Source organism: Lissotriton vulgaris, chromosome 7, assembly GCF_964263255.1.
Source record: "Lissotriton vulgaris chromosome 7, aLisVul1.2, whole genome shotgun sequence".
Taxonomy (NCBI): domain Eukaryota; kingdom Metazoa; phylum Chordata; class Amphibia; order Caudata; family Salamandridae; genus Lissotriton; species Lissotriton vulgaris.
This window is the reverse complement of record NC_141695.1, coordinates 433,826,156-433,843,117: the sequence shown is the minus strand read 5'-3', so window position 1 is coordinate 433,843,117 and position 16,962 is coordinate 433,826,156. Positions and strand designations below refer to the sequence as shown.

Genomic DNA, 16,962 nt, shown 5'->3' with positions numbered 1-16,962 from the left:
AGTTTATTGTACTGTAATTGACTGCCATGTTTTTAATGCAGTATAGAGAGAGGAGTGTAATCGGAGCCTCTGGTCCTGATCTAGAATTAGTCCTCATATAAAAAATGTCACAACTTGAGAATTTCCCAAAAAAGTGAGCGCTCTTGACCCGGCCCCTCCATGGAAACAAGAATGTTCACTTTCATCCCATGGACATTGCTCCAATACTATTTTTGGATCGCTAGCGGATTCTTTTCTTATTGAAAAAAATCTATTCCGGTTTACTATCGGCTAAGGCTGTTCTTATGACACCTCGGCTAGTAGTACGCAAGGCTGAAAAGACGATTTTTAAATATGGGCGGGCGTAACTGTAGTCATCATTTTTGACGCTAGAAACGGAAACACGTTTTTCGCCATCTTGGATACTGGCGGCTGCCTCAGGGACGATAGTTCCCTCCTACTCTTTGCCAGATGTCAAGATGGCGGAAGCAGCGAAGAACCTGGAACTTTCACCTGGAGAGGTACCAGCTGACGCTCCCGAGGCGACAACGGAGCCTCCGCCAAGCGCTGCTCTCTCGCCCAACACCGAGGAACCCATCAGTGAGGCTAAGAAGAAAAGTAAGGCTGTTCGGTGATCGCGCAGACACAGCAGTGAAAAGAGCTCTACTTCCTAGTTCACTAAAGGGAAGGCGGGGCTTAGTTTCTAGATTGGCAGCATTTGTAGCCAATTCGAGTGGATGCTTATGTTATTAAAGTGGTTAGTGCGTAATGCAGAATATCGAAATGTACTAAGAAGCGTGGAAATAGAAGAATGACACAATATGAGTGAGACACGGACCGCGAGTATTATAGGAATAGAACGATATTTGGAAATACTTGTCATCACTATTAAGCCTTCCGACTAATATTTATTAATGAAGAACTGTCGATAGGCTAATATGAACTACTGAGATATAGGACATGAAGCTACGATTGGTGCTCAATACGATATGGCAACAAGGAGAATTGTTTTATAGAACCAGAAGTCTGATACGACCAGTAGTTATTAACCTCAGGTACAATAATTACTAAATATACATTAGAATCGGCTAATGACTGGGCACAATGCCCAGACTTAAAATAATAAATAGGCAGATTGTACATAGTTAGAATGTTTGGCGCGATGATTAATGTGGGGGTTCAAGGGCCTAGCTGGGCCTGCCGCGCTGCGCCGCTTGGGGGGGGGGGGGGGGCAAATCACTGGACACAGACACTCGTGCTATGCTGGTCTGGACAGGAAGTGCCGTGCCACCTCCGTCCCTTTATTTAAAGCTTTCTGGCCACGCCTGGCCAGAAAGTGATACATTTGTGGGTAGTGCTTCCGGGGCTCACCCTGAGACCCTCGGAGCACTAGAGCGCTACATCCCTTCCCAACTTGGATTTTGAAAATAACTGAAATTAAACAGTTCAACATGCAAAGTCTGCCAGTCTGTGGTTAGGCCTTGGATTGGGCCTAAGATTGTATTGCCACTTGCCTCTCAGAGGTGTCTGGTCTCGAGCCGGCCTTGGTGATGGTAGGGGTGACTCTTCTGCGGCGTCTGGGAGCTGACATGTGCGGGTTGTGTCTGTGTTCCTTACTTCTTCCCTCGCTGCAGATGGTTCATGGTTTGAGTCTTGTTCTTTCGGTGGTGGGATTTGTTTGAACCATGATACATTACGAGTCACCTCTTCCCCGTCTCGGCTGACCGTGATTGCCGTCCCCTTGGTCTCCTTGATGACCCAGGGTTCTGGTTCGAACGGTGTTTTGAACTTTCCTCCTTGTCTCCTGGTACGGATTAGGACTGTCTCTCCTGGGTTCAAAGTTCTTGTCTGGGCTCTTCTTTTGAGACTTGCTTTCTCATTGGTCCTTCTTATCCGTTCCTGGGTGCCTGCTGGCGAGTATGGTGCTGGAGCCCAGTTGTCGGCCATAGATAGCAGGTCTCTCCGTGGTCCAGCCAACATCAACGCCCATGGTGATTGTGAGGTGGTACTGTGCGGTGTGCTTCTGTATTCCCTTAGAAAGGCTTGCAGTGCTTCCTCTGGGTCACTCTCTTCTGCAGACGATATTCGCAGAACTTTGTTGACTGTCTGCATAAACCTTTCTACCTCACCGTTGGCTTGAGGCCATTGGGGAGTGATTCGGTGATGTTTGATTCCCAGGTTCTGTAGAAACTCTTTAAACTCGCTCCCCTGGAATGGGGGTCCATTGTCCGTCTTGATGACCAGCGGGATACCGAACATCGCGAATGCTTTGCTGAGAACTGGGTGAATGTTCGCGAAGCTGGTGGATGCTGCCGTTTCCACTATGGGGTACTTGGTGTAACTGTCAATCAGTACTACCGTGATCTTCCCATCTGGGAAACTTCCAAAGTCTAGACTTAGCCATGCCCACGGCGACGGGGCATGGTCTTCTGTGATTACTGGGGCAGGTACTTCAGGGCTGCTGGTTATTTGGCATGCTCTGCACTCTCGTACGGTGGCGTCAACGCACTCGTCCAGGTTGGGGAACCATATTTTCTCTCGCATCCTTGCCTTCATCCTGCGGGTGCCTTGGTGTCCTTCGTGTGTCAGGGTGGTCGCCCTCTCTTGTAAGGTCTTGGGGATGACTACGCGAGCTCCTCTCAGTAGCAGTCCGTTGTCAGCACAGCTGAGATCGTTGTGTATTTTCCAGAACTGGTGCAGGCGTGTTCTGTCCGCCTCGTTCCACCCGCTGACGTCTTTCAGGAAGTTGGTCCAAGATCCTGATTGTATAGCTTCTATTGCTCGTTGGATAACCGTGTCATGGTCATAGTGAGCAATGATGGTGTCTGCAGTCAGAGCCCTGGGGCATGCTCCTGTAGATAGCATGTTGATGAATTCTTAGGTTTGATGTTCCTGTTCGGCGTTATGGGTTTCTTCTGTGAAAGGGTGGCGTGATAGAAAGTCAGCCGGGTTTTTCGCCCCAGGTCTATATACCAGGTCCATTTGGTATTGTTGAACTTGGATAGCCCAGCGTTCAATCCTCGGTGGTGGGTGTGGTGCTGTGCCTCGGAATAGAGGAATTAGCGGCTGGTGGTCCGTCACCATTCTAAATGGGTGACCAGAAATGTAGAGGTAAAAATGGGCGCACGCCCACTTTACAGCCAACGCTTCTCTTTCAATTTGCGAATATCTCGATTCTGTTGCTGTCAGCGCTTTGCTTGCAAACGCCTGCGGGGCCCACACCCCAGGTTCGGATTCTTGTGAGAGTAGGGCTCCCAGTCCTACGGGGCTGGCATCCACCAATATCTCGGTGGGTCTTGCCGTGTTGAAGTATGCCATTGTGGTGCTGTCAAGTAGTGCCTCCTTGATTTGGTGAAATGCTTTGTCTTCGGTGTCTGTCCACTTCCACGAACTGTCTTTCTTCGTCAGATTTCTTAGGGGCTCTGCGATTGTGGCGAGATTGGGTATAAACCTTGCACAGTATTGTGCCATCCCTAAGAAACTCCTCACTTCGGATGCGGTTGTGGGTGCTGGGGCGTTCTTGATGGCGTGAGACTTGCGTGGGTCCACCTTCACTCCGTCTGAGTCGAACACGTATCCAAAGAACTCTATCGATTTTCTGAAAAATTGGCATTTGTCTTTGTGCAAGGTGACACCATACTGTGCGAGTCTCTGCAGGGTGGCTTTCAGTCTTCGGTGATGTTCCTCACTCGTTTTGGCGTGGATCAGGATGTCGTCGCTTACGTTCAACACCCCTTCAAGTCCTGATAGTATCTCTTTGATTGTATTTTGAAAAATCTCGGCTGCGGATGATATTCCGAAGTTAAGTCGCTTGTACCGTCTCAGCCCTAAATGTGTTGAAAAGGTTGTAATGTAGCGGCTCTCCTCCGCTAGTCTCAACTGGTGATATCCGGCGTTGAGGTCCAGCTTAGAGAACCATTGGGCCCCATTCAAGTCCGTCAGGATGTCGTCTACAGTTGGGGTGAGGTGTCGCTCCCGTCGTATGGCCTTGTTCGGGATCCTCATATCTATGCAGATGCGGATCTTGCCTGGTTGGCGTGGCTTCTCGGCTATCACCATCGGGGACACCCATGGTGTCGGCCCCGACACCTTCTCGATCACTCCTTGTGCCTCTAGTTGGTTCAGTTCTTTCTCCACTGCGGTGCGCAGGTGAAACGGTATCCTTCGGTGTCTTAGCGCCACTGGCTGTATGGCGGGGTCGATATGTAGTTTGATCGGCGGTCGCTTGATGGTTCCAAGGCCTTCAAAAAGCGTGGGGAACATTTGCAGGATGTCTTCTGTTTGGAGTGCCTTGACGGCGTTCGCAAACGCGATGATGCGGAGGTCTTCTGCCGTGTTGCTTCCCACAAGTAAGTCGGCTTCTTTGTCTATGACATGGAAGGTCGTCATTACTTCATTATCTTCCGCTTTAACTTGTACTACCATTTTCCCTCGCAGCGGGAGGGGGTCTTGACTGCCATAGGTTAGTATTCGTGCCTTTGATGGGACTAGCTTGGGTCTCGGCTTCAGTGCTTTATAGTGCTGGATCCCCATGACGTTCACAGTAGCTCCCGTGTCGATGACGCCGGTCACTGGTGACCCATCAATGTGTATTTGGCATTTAGGCTGGGGCCTTCGCCGTCTCTTCAGTTCACTCACGAAGGATACGTAGTAACATTCATCCTCGTCTTCTGTGGATGATTCGTCAAACTGCGCTTGCCTCGGCGACTTGCTTGATCGGGATGACGCCGCGTCGTCCAGTGACAATTGCCTCACGGTTCCGGTGATCGATTTTCTTCCTGACGCTCCTCTTCCCCGGAAGCCACCTCTACATACGCTAGCGAAATGGTTGGGTATTCCGCATTTCGAGCATGTTTTGCCACGTGCCGGGCATCCATCTTGGTTGTGTTCTTCTCTGCCACAGTATCCGCATGGTGTTCGGCGCGGCGTCCTGGTCGGCCATCTTCCTCTGCTTCCCCGACTGGCGCCGCGGACCGCGTCCACTCTTTCTGTCTTCACCACGGTTCCTGCTTCCGCCCGTGGGTTCAGGGCTGCTTCCATTGCGGTCGCACGTGCGTCCGACAGCTCGTGGGACCTGGCGAGGATTAGTATTTCTTCAAGTGTAATGCGCGGTTGCCTTAGAATCAGCGTCCTCGGGTGCTTGTTGCGACAACCTTGGATGAGCTGCGCAGTTACTTCTTTCTTTTCGTCATCATCGGTGCACGTGCTTATGAGGTCTCTCAACCGCGCATGAAAAGCGTCCATGGTTTCTCCTTCTCTCTGTTTGGACTGGCGGAATTTGAAACGCTCATAATGCGGGTTTAGTTGGGGGTCAAAATGTGCGTTTAGCGCGTTGACTGCTGCGTCATAGTCGTCGTCGTCCCCCGTGTCTGGTAGGTGTTTGAATAACTTGTATAGCTCTGTGCCCCCAAAATGTAGTAACAGGGATCTTTTTACTTCGTTATCCTTCTCCCTGGTAGCGGTGAAGTAGTTGTTGAGCTGTCCTAGCCACACGGCCCATCTGGGCGCTGCAGTGCCTGGGTCTATTAGTTCACTGAAGGGTGGTAATGCTTGGATCTGGGAGTGGACTGATGGTGCTGGTGGTTGCGTCCCGGGGGCTGTTGCCTGTGCTTGGGGTCCTGCTCGCAGCGCTGGGTCGGCCACTTGCTGTGTTCCACCTGTTGCTCCTCCTGTGTTTGTGGACATTCTGATGTTGTGCGGGGGATTGGCGCTCTTTCACTGTGTGTTTTTCCTTGTTTCGCAAGTTGGGTTTGCTTGTGCTTGTTGAGGCAGGTATGTTTGGCACAGTTGTGTTTGCCTATGCTTGTTTCGTTTACACGCGCTTGTGCTTGCCTTCTACTTCTACTTGTTGGCTTGCACGTGCTTGTGCTTGTTATTTTTCTTTTTTTCTTTTTCCACTTCCTCTCGTGTGCCGTGAGCTATCTCCTCTTCTCTCCGGCGGGGTGCCTGCACGCGTTCAGGGCCTCGTGTTCGCCTGGCCCGAGGTGCCTCTCTTGTCTCACGCGCTCTCAGGGCCTCTCTCGCTTGTGTTGGCGCCTCTCCTTCTGCGCATGCGCGCACTGCCGGGCCTGCTGCCGGGTCGCTCTTCTCAGCGCGCTTCTTCGCCTGGGCCGTCCTGCCGCTGCCTTCGCCGGTGCCACACGCAGCTCCTTGCATCTGCTGCTTACCGGTAGGTGTATTCTTGCCTTGGGTGGCTGGCGCTGTTCTTCGTCGTTTTCCTTGCCCCACTCTGGTGCTGCGGCTGGAGCGTACGAGCCACCGTTGGTCGGGCAGGTCGCGCTGTTGGCTGGCGCTGCTTGATCTAGGCGGATCCCACCTTCGTCGCCAGTGTGGGGGTTCAAAGGCCTAGCTGGGCCTGCCGCGCTGCGCCGCTTGCGGGGGGGGGGCAAATCACTGGACACAGACACTCGTGCTATGCTGTTCTGGACAGGAAGTGCCGTGCCACCTCCGTCCCTTTATTTAAAGCTTTCTGGCCACGCCTGGCCAGAAAGTGATACATTTGAGGGTAGTGCTTCCGGGGCTCACCCTGAGACCCTCGGAGCACTAGAGCGCTACAATTAACACGATATATCTGTGTAAAGACGGGTCTCAGTCAGGGTTCCTTCTTCAAGTACTTTATTGGCAACCCTGCTTAACGTAGCAGGAACGATCTCAACAAGTCCTCTGTCTCCCATCAACTGTCCCACCCCGGAACCCCACATACACGTTCTTATTCTAAGAACCTACCCACATTCCTAACAAGAATACTACAACACAACACATCTTCCCCCTTACAATAATAAATAACAAAAGGAAACTATATACAACAACAAGGAGAGGGAAAAAAATAGTAAATTGATCAGACTAACATATAATCTCTAAAAGGTTGACTCTTCCTAATCTTCCCAGTTCCCTAGTAGTTGTACAAGTTAGTTCACACAACTCTTCATTTTTATACAATTATCCCCTCCAGTTCTTACATCATCTTCCACTACATCTTACCACAACCAACCCAAGAACATAACTGAAGCTCCCCCAACATCCTCCTCTTCCATTTTTAACATTTTTACACTTTGCCATGAGACTCATAAGCCATATCCAACCATCACCAAATCTAACTGAATTCTTTAGACACACCACAACCCTACATGGCTTAGAAAACACACTCCCTCCTTTTGCCACTTCATCCCACTCCTTAATTTTTTTGCCCAACCTCCTACATCAAGTTCTTCCACCCATACCACATACTTCTTGTCAAAGTTCTCTTTGTACACTTGCTGTGCTTTTATGATATTACCCTCAACTCCTCCCGGAGACCACTCTACACGTTTTGTACTCTCCATCCATCCAATGTAGTCTCTCGTTACTAGCTTCCTACCTCTCTTCATCACCAACGGTCTCAACCTAGTGAAAGAAGGTGTGAGACGATAATCCCACAACAACTTCTCCACCTCAACTTTCCAAAGTGTAATTCCATTATTTTCAAAGAACTCCTCTACAAAATCAATGTCAAACAAATTCCAAACCGTCTCAGGACAATCTACAAATGACAAAGGTGTTAAACTTATACCCGAATCAGCACACTCCTTGTAGTCCCATACTACTCCTTCCACCTCAAAATCCACCTCATGACATAAATCAACTACTCTTTTCCTCAAAGTACTAGGTGGTATGACTTTTCCACCTCTGTAAATAAAACTTGACTCAACACTCAACTCACTTTCCACTTCCCAAAAACATCTAACTTCTTCTGCATCCGGTTTCCTTCCACTCCAACCTTCTAAAATCTTCTCTTTTATTTCCTTCTTCAACTCATCTTTTCCATAATACAGAAACCACCCTTCAATATCAATTGACTTCACAAACTCTTCCTCTACAACAGCAAATTGATACTCACCCCACTCACCCCTAAGTACTCTATTAATCGGTAAGGGCATACTACTCAAATCAAGGGTCTTCCTTTCTGTTACATCATCATTTTTCGTTATAACTGCATCCATCCATACCAATGACTCAAACTTCTCAATTATACCTGATGTTCCCAAACTTATTAAATCCTTTTCCAAATCACGATCTCAACAAGTCCTCTGTCTCCCATCAACTGTCCCACCCTGGAACCCCACATACACGTTCTTATTCTAAGAACCTACCCACATTCCTAACAAGAATACTACAACACAACAATCTGCCACCCTAAAAATAAATGACCGAGCAGATTATACTGACATTCATGAAATAAATGTACAGGTTACGTAGACTTGGACAATTAATTGGTAACATGCACGAACGTAGAAGATTGACTAGACGTATATTGCAAACTACTTAGAATGACTCAGCACTTTGCAGGAATAAGGAACATGGAGAGGTGAGATTAGAAGGAAAGGGGTGGGTATGTAAACATAGGAATTATTTGAAATGATACATACATATCGAACCTTGGACATATAGGACAGACGCCGACAAATTACAGGTTGATGCATGTAGACAGGTTGATTATCAGAACGACAAGGTCGACCTACACAAATAATGAAATATCGGCGAAGAAGAACTGAGCATCTGAAAACTGTCTGCGCTAGTTGTGTAGAAGTATGATAATTGGTAGACAGGTCATATAGCATTCTATTAGAGAGAGAGCTTACGAATTGAAACATAAATAGGCATATCACAAATAAGTAACACTGATGCCACGAAGAGCCTAGCAATGAAATCACAAGTACGGTGTATTTTATCTGGAAGGGCTGAAAAATGTCAGTGCCTACTGAGTTGAAGAGCAGGAAGGAGACTATCATGAATTATATAAAATGTAAAGTCTTGGATCCCATCCTAATTTTCTAAACTCTAGTTAAGAAAAATAAATGTACATTTTCTGGTTTTCTATTTTAGAATGGATTTGTAAAAACAAGATGCATTGTACCAATCCCGCTTAGTGGTATTTCATAAGGTGCTAAGATGTAATGACTTCAGATTTAGATTTCTGTAGTGGGTCTTGAGTCCAGAGTCCATTGTCAGGCATCTAGTTTGTCTTATTTAATTGATATACATTGTTCTACGTTGTGGGCCAGGCACTGACATGGCCACAGCTTGATATTTAGTAAATGCTTGGAAATATTGTGGAGAAGAAACACATCTTTAACTAGGATGTTGCAGGGTTGAAGAGAAACAGATTTTATTTATAGAGTAGTAATTCTAAAATGCTTATTCTTCAATATTGCATATGTCTAATTGGCGCACACTTTGAGTATTCTGACTCTACAGTGTAGGATGTTATGAAATGCCTGGTGTGTTTTTCCTCTATCAATTAAGGTAAGCTTATCTCACTCTCTTTGTTCTCCTCCCTGGATACTGAATTTCGTTGTGATGCTGTTGGTTTTAACCCATTTTAATCCTACAATAAATATGTGAAGTTGCTAGTCTTGAAAACGATTATACTTCTAGCTCTTAGTTATGTCAAAAGAGCTAGTGGATCCAGGTGTTGTGGCTTGATCCTCTATTCGCTAGGTTCCATTGGGTTAAAAGGGCTTTGGAAAAAGAATCCCCATCTAATTCTTTCACTGATATCCTATTGGTATCGTTTTAAGACTGTTTCCATTGCTGTTGCCTAGGTCTGACTCTTCATTTTTGGAGAGGATGCACTTCAGATTAGATGCTTTTTTAATTAGAAACAAAAAGCCATCTATACCCATAAAGTAAGTTTGTTTTCTTTTGATCCTTTAGCAGAGAAGGCTGTTTAAGGATTTATTTTCAGAATAATTTCCTTTTAGAGTATAGTAAGTTCACATTTCTGCAAAGAACTAAAGGTTTATAATGTTTTAAGTGGAAGAAATGTGTACTTGTTTTAAACACACACATGTATCCGGCAATAATTCGATTTATCAATTCATTTCTGAACCAAATGCCATAAATTCTAGGGCAAAGAAGAAAAAGTGCCAGGGCTCGAATTTTAAACACTGGAGCTTATTTATTCAGCTGGTGTGAACCTTCCTTTCATTATTTCGAGAAGGTGTGCATTTGTCGTTATTTAAACATTTCAAAGCATATTTACATATTTGTGCAATCTACAGAGGATGAAACATTCCTTTTGCTGTGGATACAGTATACACGACATTTCATACATTTCAAATACTTTTGATATATTCAAACAAAAACAAATAAGAAAAAATTCATGAAAAGTTACGCTTTTACTTTTTCATAAAACAAACATTGAATCATGTACACCTAAATTCATTTGGGTACGTTTGTTTTTAAGTGCATTGCCCTATGCTATTATCACACAGCTCTGATGATGCACCTCAGGCACAGGCTCACAGCTGTTATTATTCACACAGCTCTGATGATGCACCTCAGCACGGGGATGACGCAGTTATTATTCACACAGCTCTGATGATGCACCTCAGCACGGGTCTGACGCAGTTATTATTCACACAGCTCTGATGATGCACCTCACGTACGGGGCTGACGCAGTTATTATTCACACAGCTCTGATGATGCACCTCAGCACGGGGCTGACGCAGTTATTATTCACACAGCTCTGATGATGCACCTCAGCACGGGGCTGACGCAGTTATTATTCACACAGCTCTGATGATGCACCTCAGGCACGGGTTCACAGCTGTTATTATTCACACAGCTCTGATGATGCACCTCAGCACGGGGCTGACGCAGTTATTATTCACACAGCTCTGATGATGCACCTCAGCACTGGGCTGACGCAGTTATTATTCACCCAGCTCTGATGATGCACCTCAGCACGGGGCTGCCGGCAGTTATTATTCACAGCTCCCTCTCGCAGCGAGCCCGGGCGGCACGTCCGACAAAGCGATCGCTTTCACTTTTGCGATCGCTTGAAAAACAAGACGTGCGCGTACAATGACAACCAGCATGGGGGGCGTGTCTTAGCCCGGCTCACGTAGCCCCGTAGTAATCCTACACAATCCTGCTGTAAATCCTAAATCCGCGATATCCTACCTGTCGTCCCGGTCACCACATACCCTGAGCTGCAATCTGCGACCTCCGGAGCTGCAGTGGACCGCGGAGCCCCAGCCACCCAACATCGGAGTGTTGCGCGCGCCCAACCTGCGACTGCTGTTGTGAGCTGGTGCCAGAGTGTGGCATGGACCCTGAGTTGTGCGGGTGCCCGGACCCCAGCCCTGACCTGACGATGACTGCTAACTCTGCTTAGCGAAGAGAGTGCCCCAGGTCCGTGCCTCCGAAGTTTTCTTGGTTGCTGCCGGGGCCGCAGCTGAGCACGGAAGCATTGTCCACCGCAACAATTGTATGCAGGAGCCGTTGGGCACCTATTAGCCGCTCGCGGCCTGTGTGCCGCGCTAGACATCGAGCGGCCAGCGGTGACATTTTGAACTCTCTCTGCTACAGAGAGTAGAACACAATTTGAATAACTGGTGAGGCAGGTGGGGAGCGGTGGGGGCCCGGAGCGAGAGAGCCATCAGGACACAAGACTGCTAGAGCATGGGAGACCTTTTTAGTTGGTGCTCACATTTCTAGGCGGCGGTGGGTGTGGGGGCAGGAGGGGGGTCTCGTGCGCTAGTGTGTGTGCGCACGCGTGTGTGTGTATGTGTGCGGGCGGGGGGGGGAAGTCTCTGTATGTGTGCTGTAAATCCTAAATCCGCGATATCCTACCTGTCGTCCTGGTCACCACATACCCTGGGCTGCAATCTGCGACCTCCGGAGCTGCAGTGGACCGCGGAGCCCCAGCCACCCAACATCGGAGTGTTGTGCGCGGCCCAACCTGCGACTGCTGTTGTGAGCTTGCGCCAGAGTGTGGCATGGACCCGGAGTTGTGCGGGTGCCCGGACCCCAGCCCTGACATGACGATGACCGCTAACTGCTTAGCGAAGAAAGTGCCCCAGGTCCGTGCCTCCGTGGTTTTCCTGGTGGCTGCCGGGGCCGCAGCTGAGCACGGAAGCATTGTCCACCGCGACAATTGTATGTAGGAGCTGTTGGGCACCGATGAGCCGCTCGCGGCCTGTGAGCCGCGCTAGACATCGAGCGGCCGGCGGTGACATTTTGACCTCTCTCTGCTACAGAGAGTAGAACACAATTTGAAGAACTGGTGAGGCAGGTGAGGAGCGGTGGGGGCCCAGAGCGAGAGAGCCATCAGGGCACAAGACGGCTTGAGCATGGGAGACCTCTTTGGTTGGTGCTCACATTTCTAGGCGGCGGTGGGTGGGTGGGGGGCGGGCGGGAGGGGGGTCTCTGTGTGTGTGTGTGTGTGTGTGTGTGTGTGTGTGTGTGTGTGTGTGTGTGTGCGGGCAGGGGGGAAGTCTCTGTGTGTGTGCATGCGTGTATGGGCGCTCGTCTGTGTGTCTGCGCATGCGTGTGTGTTTGCGCTTCCCTGGAGACAGGAGATGCCCACAGCGAGCACGTTTGCGCGCGTGGCCCGCTCCGATCGCCTTCTTCAAGATGCGCGCGGCCAGCTCCTGTCTCCTGGAAAGCTGTGTCGCTGACTATAGGTCTCTGGCGAGACACCGCTTAAGTGCGGTTAACGCCACAATACCTAAAAAAGGACTCTGATGCATCCAGCACCAATGCACTTAAAAAGGCCATTAGCACTGGCTGCGTCATAGTGCTTTTTAGGTCTCGGCCTGCGTAGGCTGCGCTTGCACAGTCTCGCCGGCGAGATCTTATGTTTTTCAGTGTGGGGCTTGAACCCGCCCCTCTTCTCCATTGGCTGGCTTCCGAAACATAGGCCAGCCATTGGAGGAGAGGGGCGCCTGTCAATTTAAGCCCCATCTTTTTGGGATTTGGGGGTGTGTTTTTTAGTTTCTTCCTCTACTTTTCCCATTGGCTGGAATTTTACATTCCAGCCAATGGTAAGAGGAGAGAAAGAAAAACACGCCCCCGAATCCAAAAATGACTGTGCGTTTCTCCAAGGCATTTCTGCATGGCCTCGGAGAAACGTGGTGGTGTCATGGCGGAGCTCGCTTGTTTGCCATTCTTGTCGTCACCAGCAATTCAACGAAAGGGGATTCGACCTGCATTCAGCATACTCCTCCGAGCAGGCCATGCGCTGCAACCCGACCCCAGCACCTCTCCCCGAGGGATGGTACTGCAATCCCCAGCCCCCGGAGGCCTTCCTTCCCCTGCAGCAAAAAGTGCAGCCCAACGCGATGGAGCTCCAGTGACTCGTGCGGCGATCACCCCCGCAGGAGCAGCACTTTCCCTTCGACCCACTCCGTGGCAGCCCATCTCCCTCCCTCTCCCGACCCCAGCGCCTCTCCCCGAAGGATGGTACTGCATTCCCCAGCCCCCGGAGCCTGCCGCCAGCTCCCCTGCCTTCCCCCTGCAGCAAAAAGTGCAGCCCAACACGATGGAGCTCCAGTGACTTGTGCGGCGATCACCCTCCCGCTCCGTGGCAGCCCAGCTCCCTCCCTCCCTCTCCCGCTCCTCAGGCCGGCCACCATGTTACTGGGGAGATTGTAACTGCAGCTCCTAGGGGAACCTGCTGTCGCTGTCCTTCCTGCGGAGCTGGGAGCGAGGCACACACCGGAGAGAGGAGTGAAAGGAGGAGGGGCAGGAGGCGGGCAGGAAGGTGCAGCGAGTGCAGCACGCGTCCCTCTGCCCTGCAGGGCCCAAGCAGGCGCTGAGTCTCTCCTTGTCGCGGCCCGCAGCTTGGAGGACGCAGGTAAGCTCTCCCTCCACCTCGTGCCCCCTTGTTGAGTGCTCGCTTTTCTTGCCTCTGTTCCCTCGTTGTGATTGTTTTTCTGCCCGCTGTTCCCTCTTTGTGATTCTGCCCCCTGTTCTCTCGTTGTGCTTGCTTTTCTGCCCCCTGTTCCCTCGTGCCCCCTGTTCCCTCGTTGTGCTTGCTTTCCTGCCCCCTGGTCCTTCGATGTGCTTGCTTTCCTGCCCCCTGTTCCCTCGTTGTGCTTGCTTTTCTGCCCCCTGTTCCCTCGTTGTGCTTGCTTTTCTGCCCACTGTTCCCTCGTTGTGCTTGCTTTTCTGCCCACTGTTCCCTCGTTGTGCTTGCTTTTCTGGCCTCTGTTCCCTCTTTGTGCTTGCTTTTCTGGCCTCTGTTCCCTCGTTGAGCTTGCTTTTCCGGCCTCTGTTCCCTCTTTGTGATCGTTTATTCTGGACTGTGTTCCCTCGTTGTGATCGTTTTTTCTGGACTCTGTTCTCTGTGCTTGGCTTTCTGTGTGTGTGTGTGTGTGTGTGTGTATGTGGCTCTGTGTGTGTGGCTCTGTGTGTGGGGGGGCTCTCTCTGTGTGTGGCTCTGTGTGTGTGGCTCTGTGTGTGGGGGGGCTCTGTGTGTGTGTGTGTGTGTGTGTCTCTGTGTGTGTGCGTGTGTGGCTCTGTGTGTGGGGGGGGCTCTCTGTGTGTGTGTGTGTGGGGGGCTCTGTGTGTGTGTGGGGTTCTGTGTGTTTGTGGGGGGCTCTGTGTGTGTGTGTGGGGCTCTGTGAGTGTGTGTGTGGGGCTCTGTGAGTGTGTGTGTGGGGCTCTGTGAGTGTGTGTGTGGGGCTCTGTGAGTGTGTGTGTGGGGCTCTGTGAGTGTGTGTGTGGGGCTCTGTGAGTGTGTGTGTGGGGCTCTGTGAGTGTGTGTGGGGGGCTCTGTGTGTGTGTGGGGGGCTCTGTGAGTGTGTGTGGGGGGCTCTGTGAGTGTGTGTGTGGGGCTCTGTGTGTGTGTGTGGGGGGGGCTCTGTGTGTGTGTGTGGGGGGGGCTCTGTGTGTGGGGGGCTCTGTGGGGGTCTCTGTGTGTCTGTGTGGCTCTGTGTGTCTGTGTGGCTCTGTGTGTGGGTCTGTGTGTGGGTCTGTGTGTGGCTCTGTGTGTCTGTGTGTGGCTCTGTGTGTCTGTGGCTTTGTGTGTGTGGCTCTATCTGTCTGTGTGTGTGGCTCTGTCTGTGTGTGTGTGGCTCTGTGTGTGTGTGTGGCTCTGTCTGTGTGTGTGTGTGGTTCTGTCTGTGTGTGGCTCTGTCTGTCTGTGTGTGGCTCTCTGTCTGTGTGTGGCTGTGTGTGGCTCTGTCTGTGTGTGTGTGTGGTTCTGTCTGTGTGTGGCTCTGTCTGTGTGTGGCTCTCTGTCTGTGTGTGGCTCTCTGTCTGTGTGTGGCTCTCTGTCTGTGTGTGGCTCTCTGTCTGTGTGGCTGTGTGTGGCTGTGTGTGTGTGTGTGGCTCTGTGTGTGTGTGTGTGGCTCTGTGTGTGTGTGTTTGTGGCTCTGTGTGTGTGTGGCTCTGTCTGTGTGTGTGTGTGGTTCTGTCTGTGTGTGTGTGGCTCTGTCTGTCTGTGTGTGGCTCTCTGTCTGTGTGTGGCTGTGTGTGGCTCTGTGTGTGGCTCTGTCTGTGTGTGTGTGTGGTTCTGTCTGTGTGTGGCTCTGTCTGTCTGTGTGTGGCTCTGTCTGTCTGTGTGTGGCTCTCTGTCTGTGTGTGGCTCTCTGTCTGTGTGTGGCTCTCTGTCTGTGTGTGGCTCTCTGTCTGTGTGGCTGTGTGTGGCTGTGTGTGTGTGTGTGGCTGTGTGTGTGTGTGTGTGTGGCTCTGTGTGTGGCTCTGTGTGTGTGTGTTTGTGGCTCTGTGTGTGTGTGGCTCTGTCTGTGTGTGTGTGTGGTTCTGTCTGTGTGTGTGTGGCTCTGTCTGTCTGTGTGTGGCTCTCTGTCTGTGTGTGGCTGTGTGTGGCTCTGTGTGTGGCTCTGTCTGTGTGTGTGTGTGTGGTTCTGTCTGTGTGTGGCTCTGTCTGTCTGTGTGTGGCTCTCTGTCTGTGTGTGGCTCTCTGTCTGTGTGTGGCTCTCTGTCTGTGTGGCTGTGTGTGTGTGTGTGGCTGTGTGTGGCTCTGTGTGTGTGTGTGTGGCTCTGTGTGTGTGTGTTTGTGGCTCTGTGTGTGTGGCTCTGTGTGTGTGTGTGTGTGTGGCTCTGTGTGTGGGTGTGGCTCTGTGTGGGTGTGGCTCTGTGTGGGTGTGGCTCTGTGTGGGTGTGGCTCTGTGTGGGTGTGGCTCTGTGTGTGGGTGTGGCTCTGTGTGTGTGGGTGTTGCTCTGTGTGTGTGGGTGTTGCTCTGTGTGTGGGTGTGGCTCTGTGTGTGGGTGTGGCTCTGTGTGTGTGGCTCTGTGGGTGTGGCTCTGTCTGTGTGTGCGTGGCTCTGTCTGTGTGCGTGGCTCTGTCTGTGTGTGCGTGGCTCTGTCTGTGTGTGCGTGGCTCTGTCTGTGTGTGCGTGGCTCTGTCTGTGTATGCGTGGCTCTGTGTGTGTGCGTGGCTCTGTCTGTGTGTGTGCGTGGCTCTGTCTGTGTGTGCGTGGCTCTGTCTGTGTGTGCGTGGCTCTGTGTGTGTGCGTGGCTCTGTGTGTGTGTGGCTCTGTCTGTCTGTGTGTGTGTGTGGCTCTGTCTGTGTGTGGCTCTGTCTGTGTGTGGCTCTGTCTGTGTGTGGCTCTGTCTGTGTGTGGCTCTGTCTGTGTGTGGCTCTGTCTGTGTGTGGCTCTGTCTGTGTGTGGCTCTGTGTGTGTGTGTGGCTCTGTGTGTGTGTGTGTGGCTCTGTCTGTGTTTGTGGGGGGCTCTGTCTGTGTTTGTGGGGGGCTCTGTGTGTGCGGCTCTGTCTGTGTGTGGGTCTACAGTCTTTAGACCGCATCGGAGCCGGAGGAGGCTATAGTCTTGGCGGCGTGTTTTATCGGGAGAAAGACGAACTCGGAGCTCACCACGATTGCACAGAAAGTTGGCGATTCGTAATGAGGGGGGTGGAGCTTCATCCTAAGTTTACGGACTTGTGGTTCCCCTTAGAGCAGCTTCTAACGGATGATCGAAAAGCAGGCTTTGTGCTTACTTGACCAGGTTAGCATACAGCATTGTTCGTTTAAGGCCCTGATGATGTCCATTCCGGACGAAACGCGCTGGCTGTACATTTCATGACTCTGGAATTGATTGAGAACTATTTGTATTGAGGATACGGAATCACTGTCGCTAATATTGGATGAACTTTTCTACAAATAAAATGTGGAAATCATCACTTGAACCTAAAAATTTGTGAGAAAAACGGTGCTCCTTCTGTTAATTTTGATTTGTTGGATTATTTGGGGC

The 16,962-nt window shown here is 50.7% G+C and overlaps 1 protein-coding gene across 1 annotated transcript in view; it reads left to right on the top strand.

The window, feature by feature from the left end:
- The first annotated feature begins 314 nt into the window (after window positions 1-314).
- Window positions 315-16,962, top strand: part of ATG12 (autophagy related 12) — a 107,718-nt gene continuing 91,070 nt past the window's right edge. The window contains exon 1 of the mRNA XM_086928702.1: window positions 315-597. Within this exon, the coding sequence (XP_086784828.1) occupies window positions 459-597 (139 nt within the window). The 5' untranslated portion in view covers window positions 315-458. The remainder of the gene's footprint in view (window positions 598-16,962) is intronic.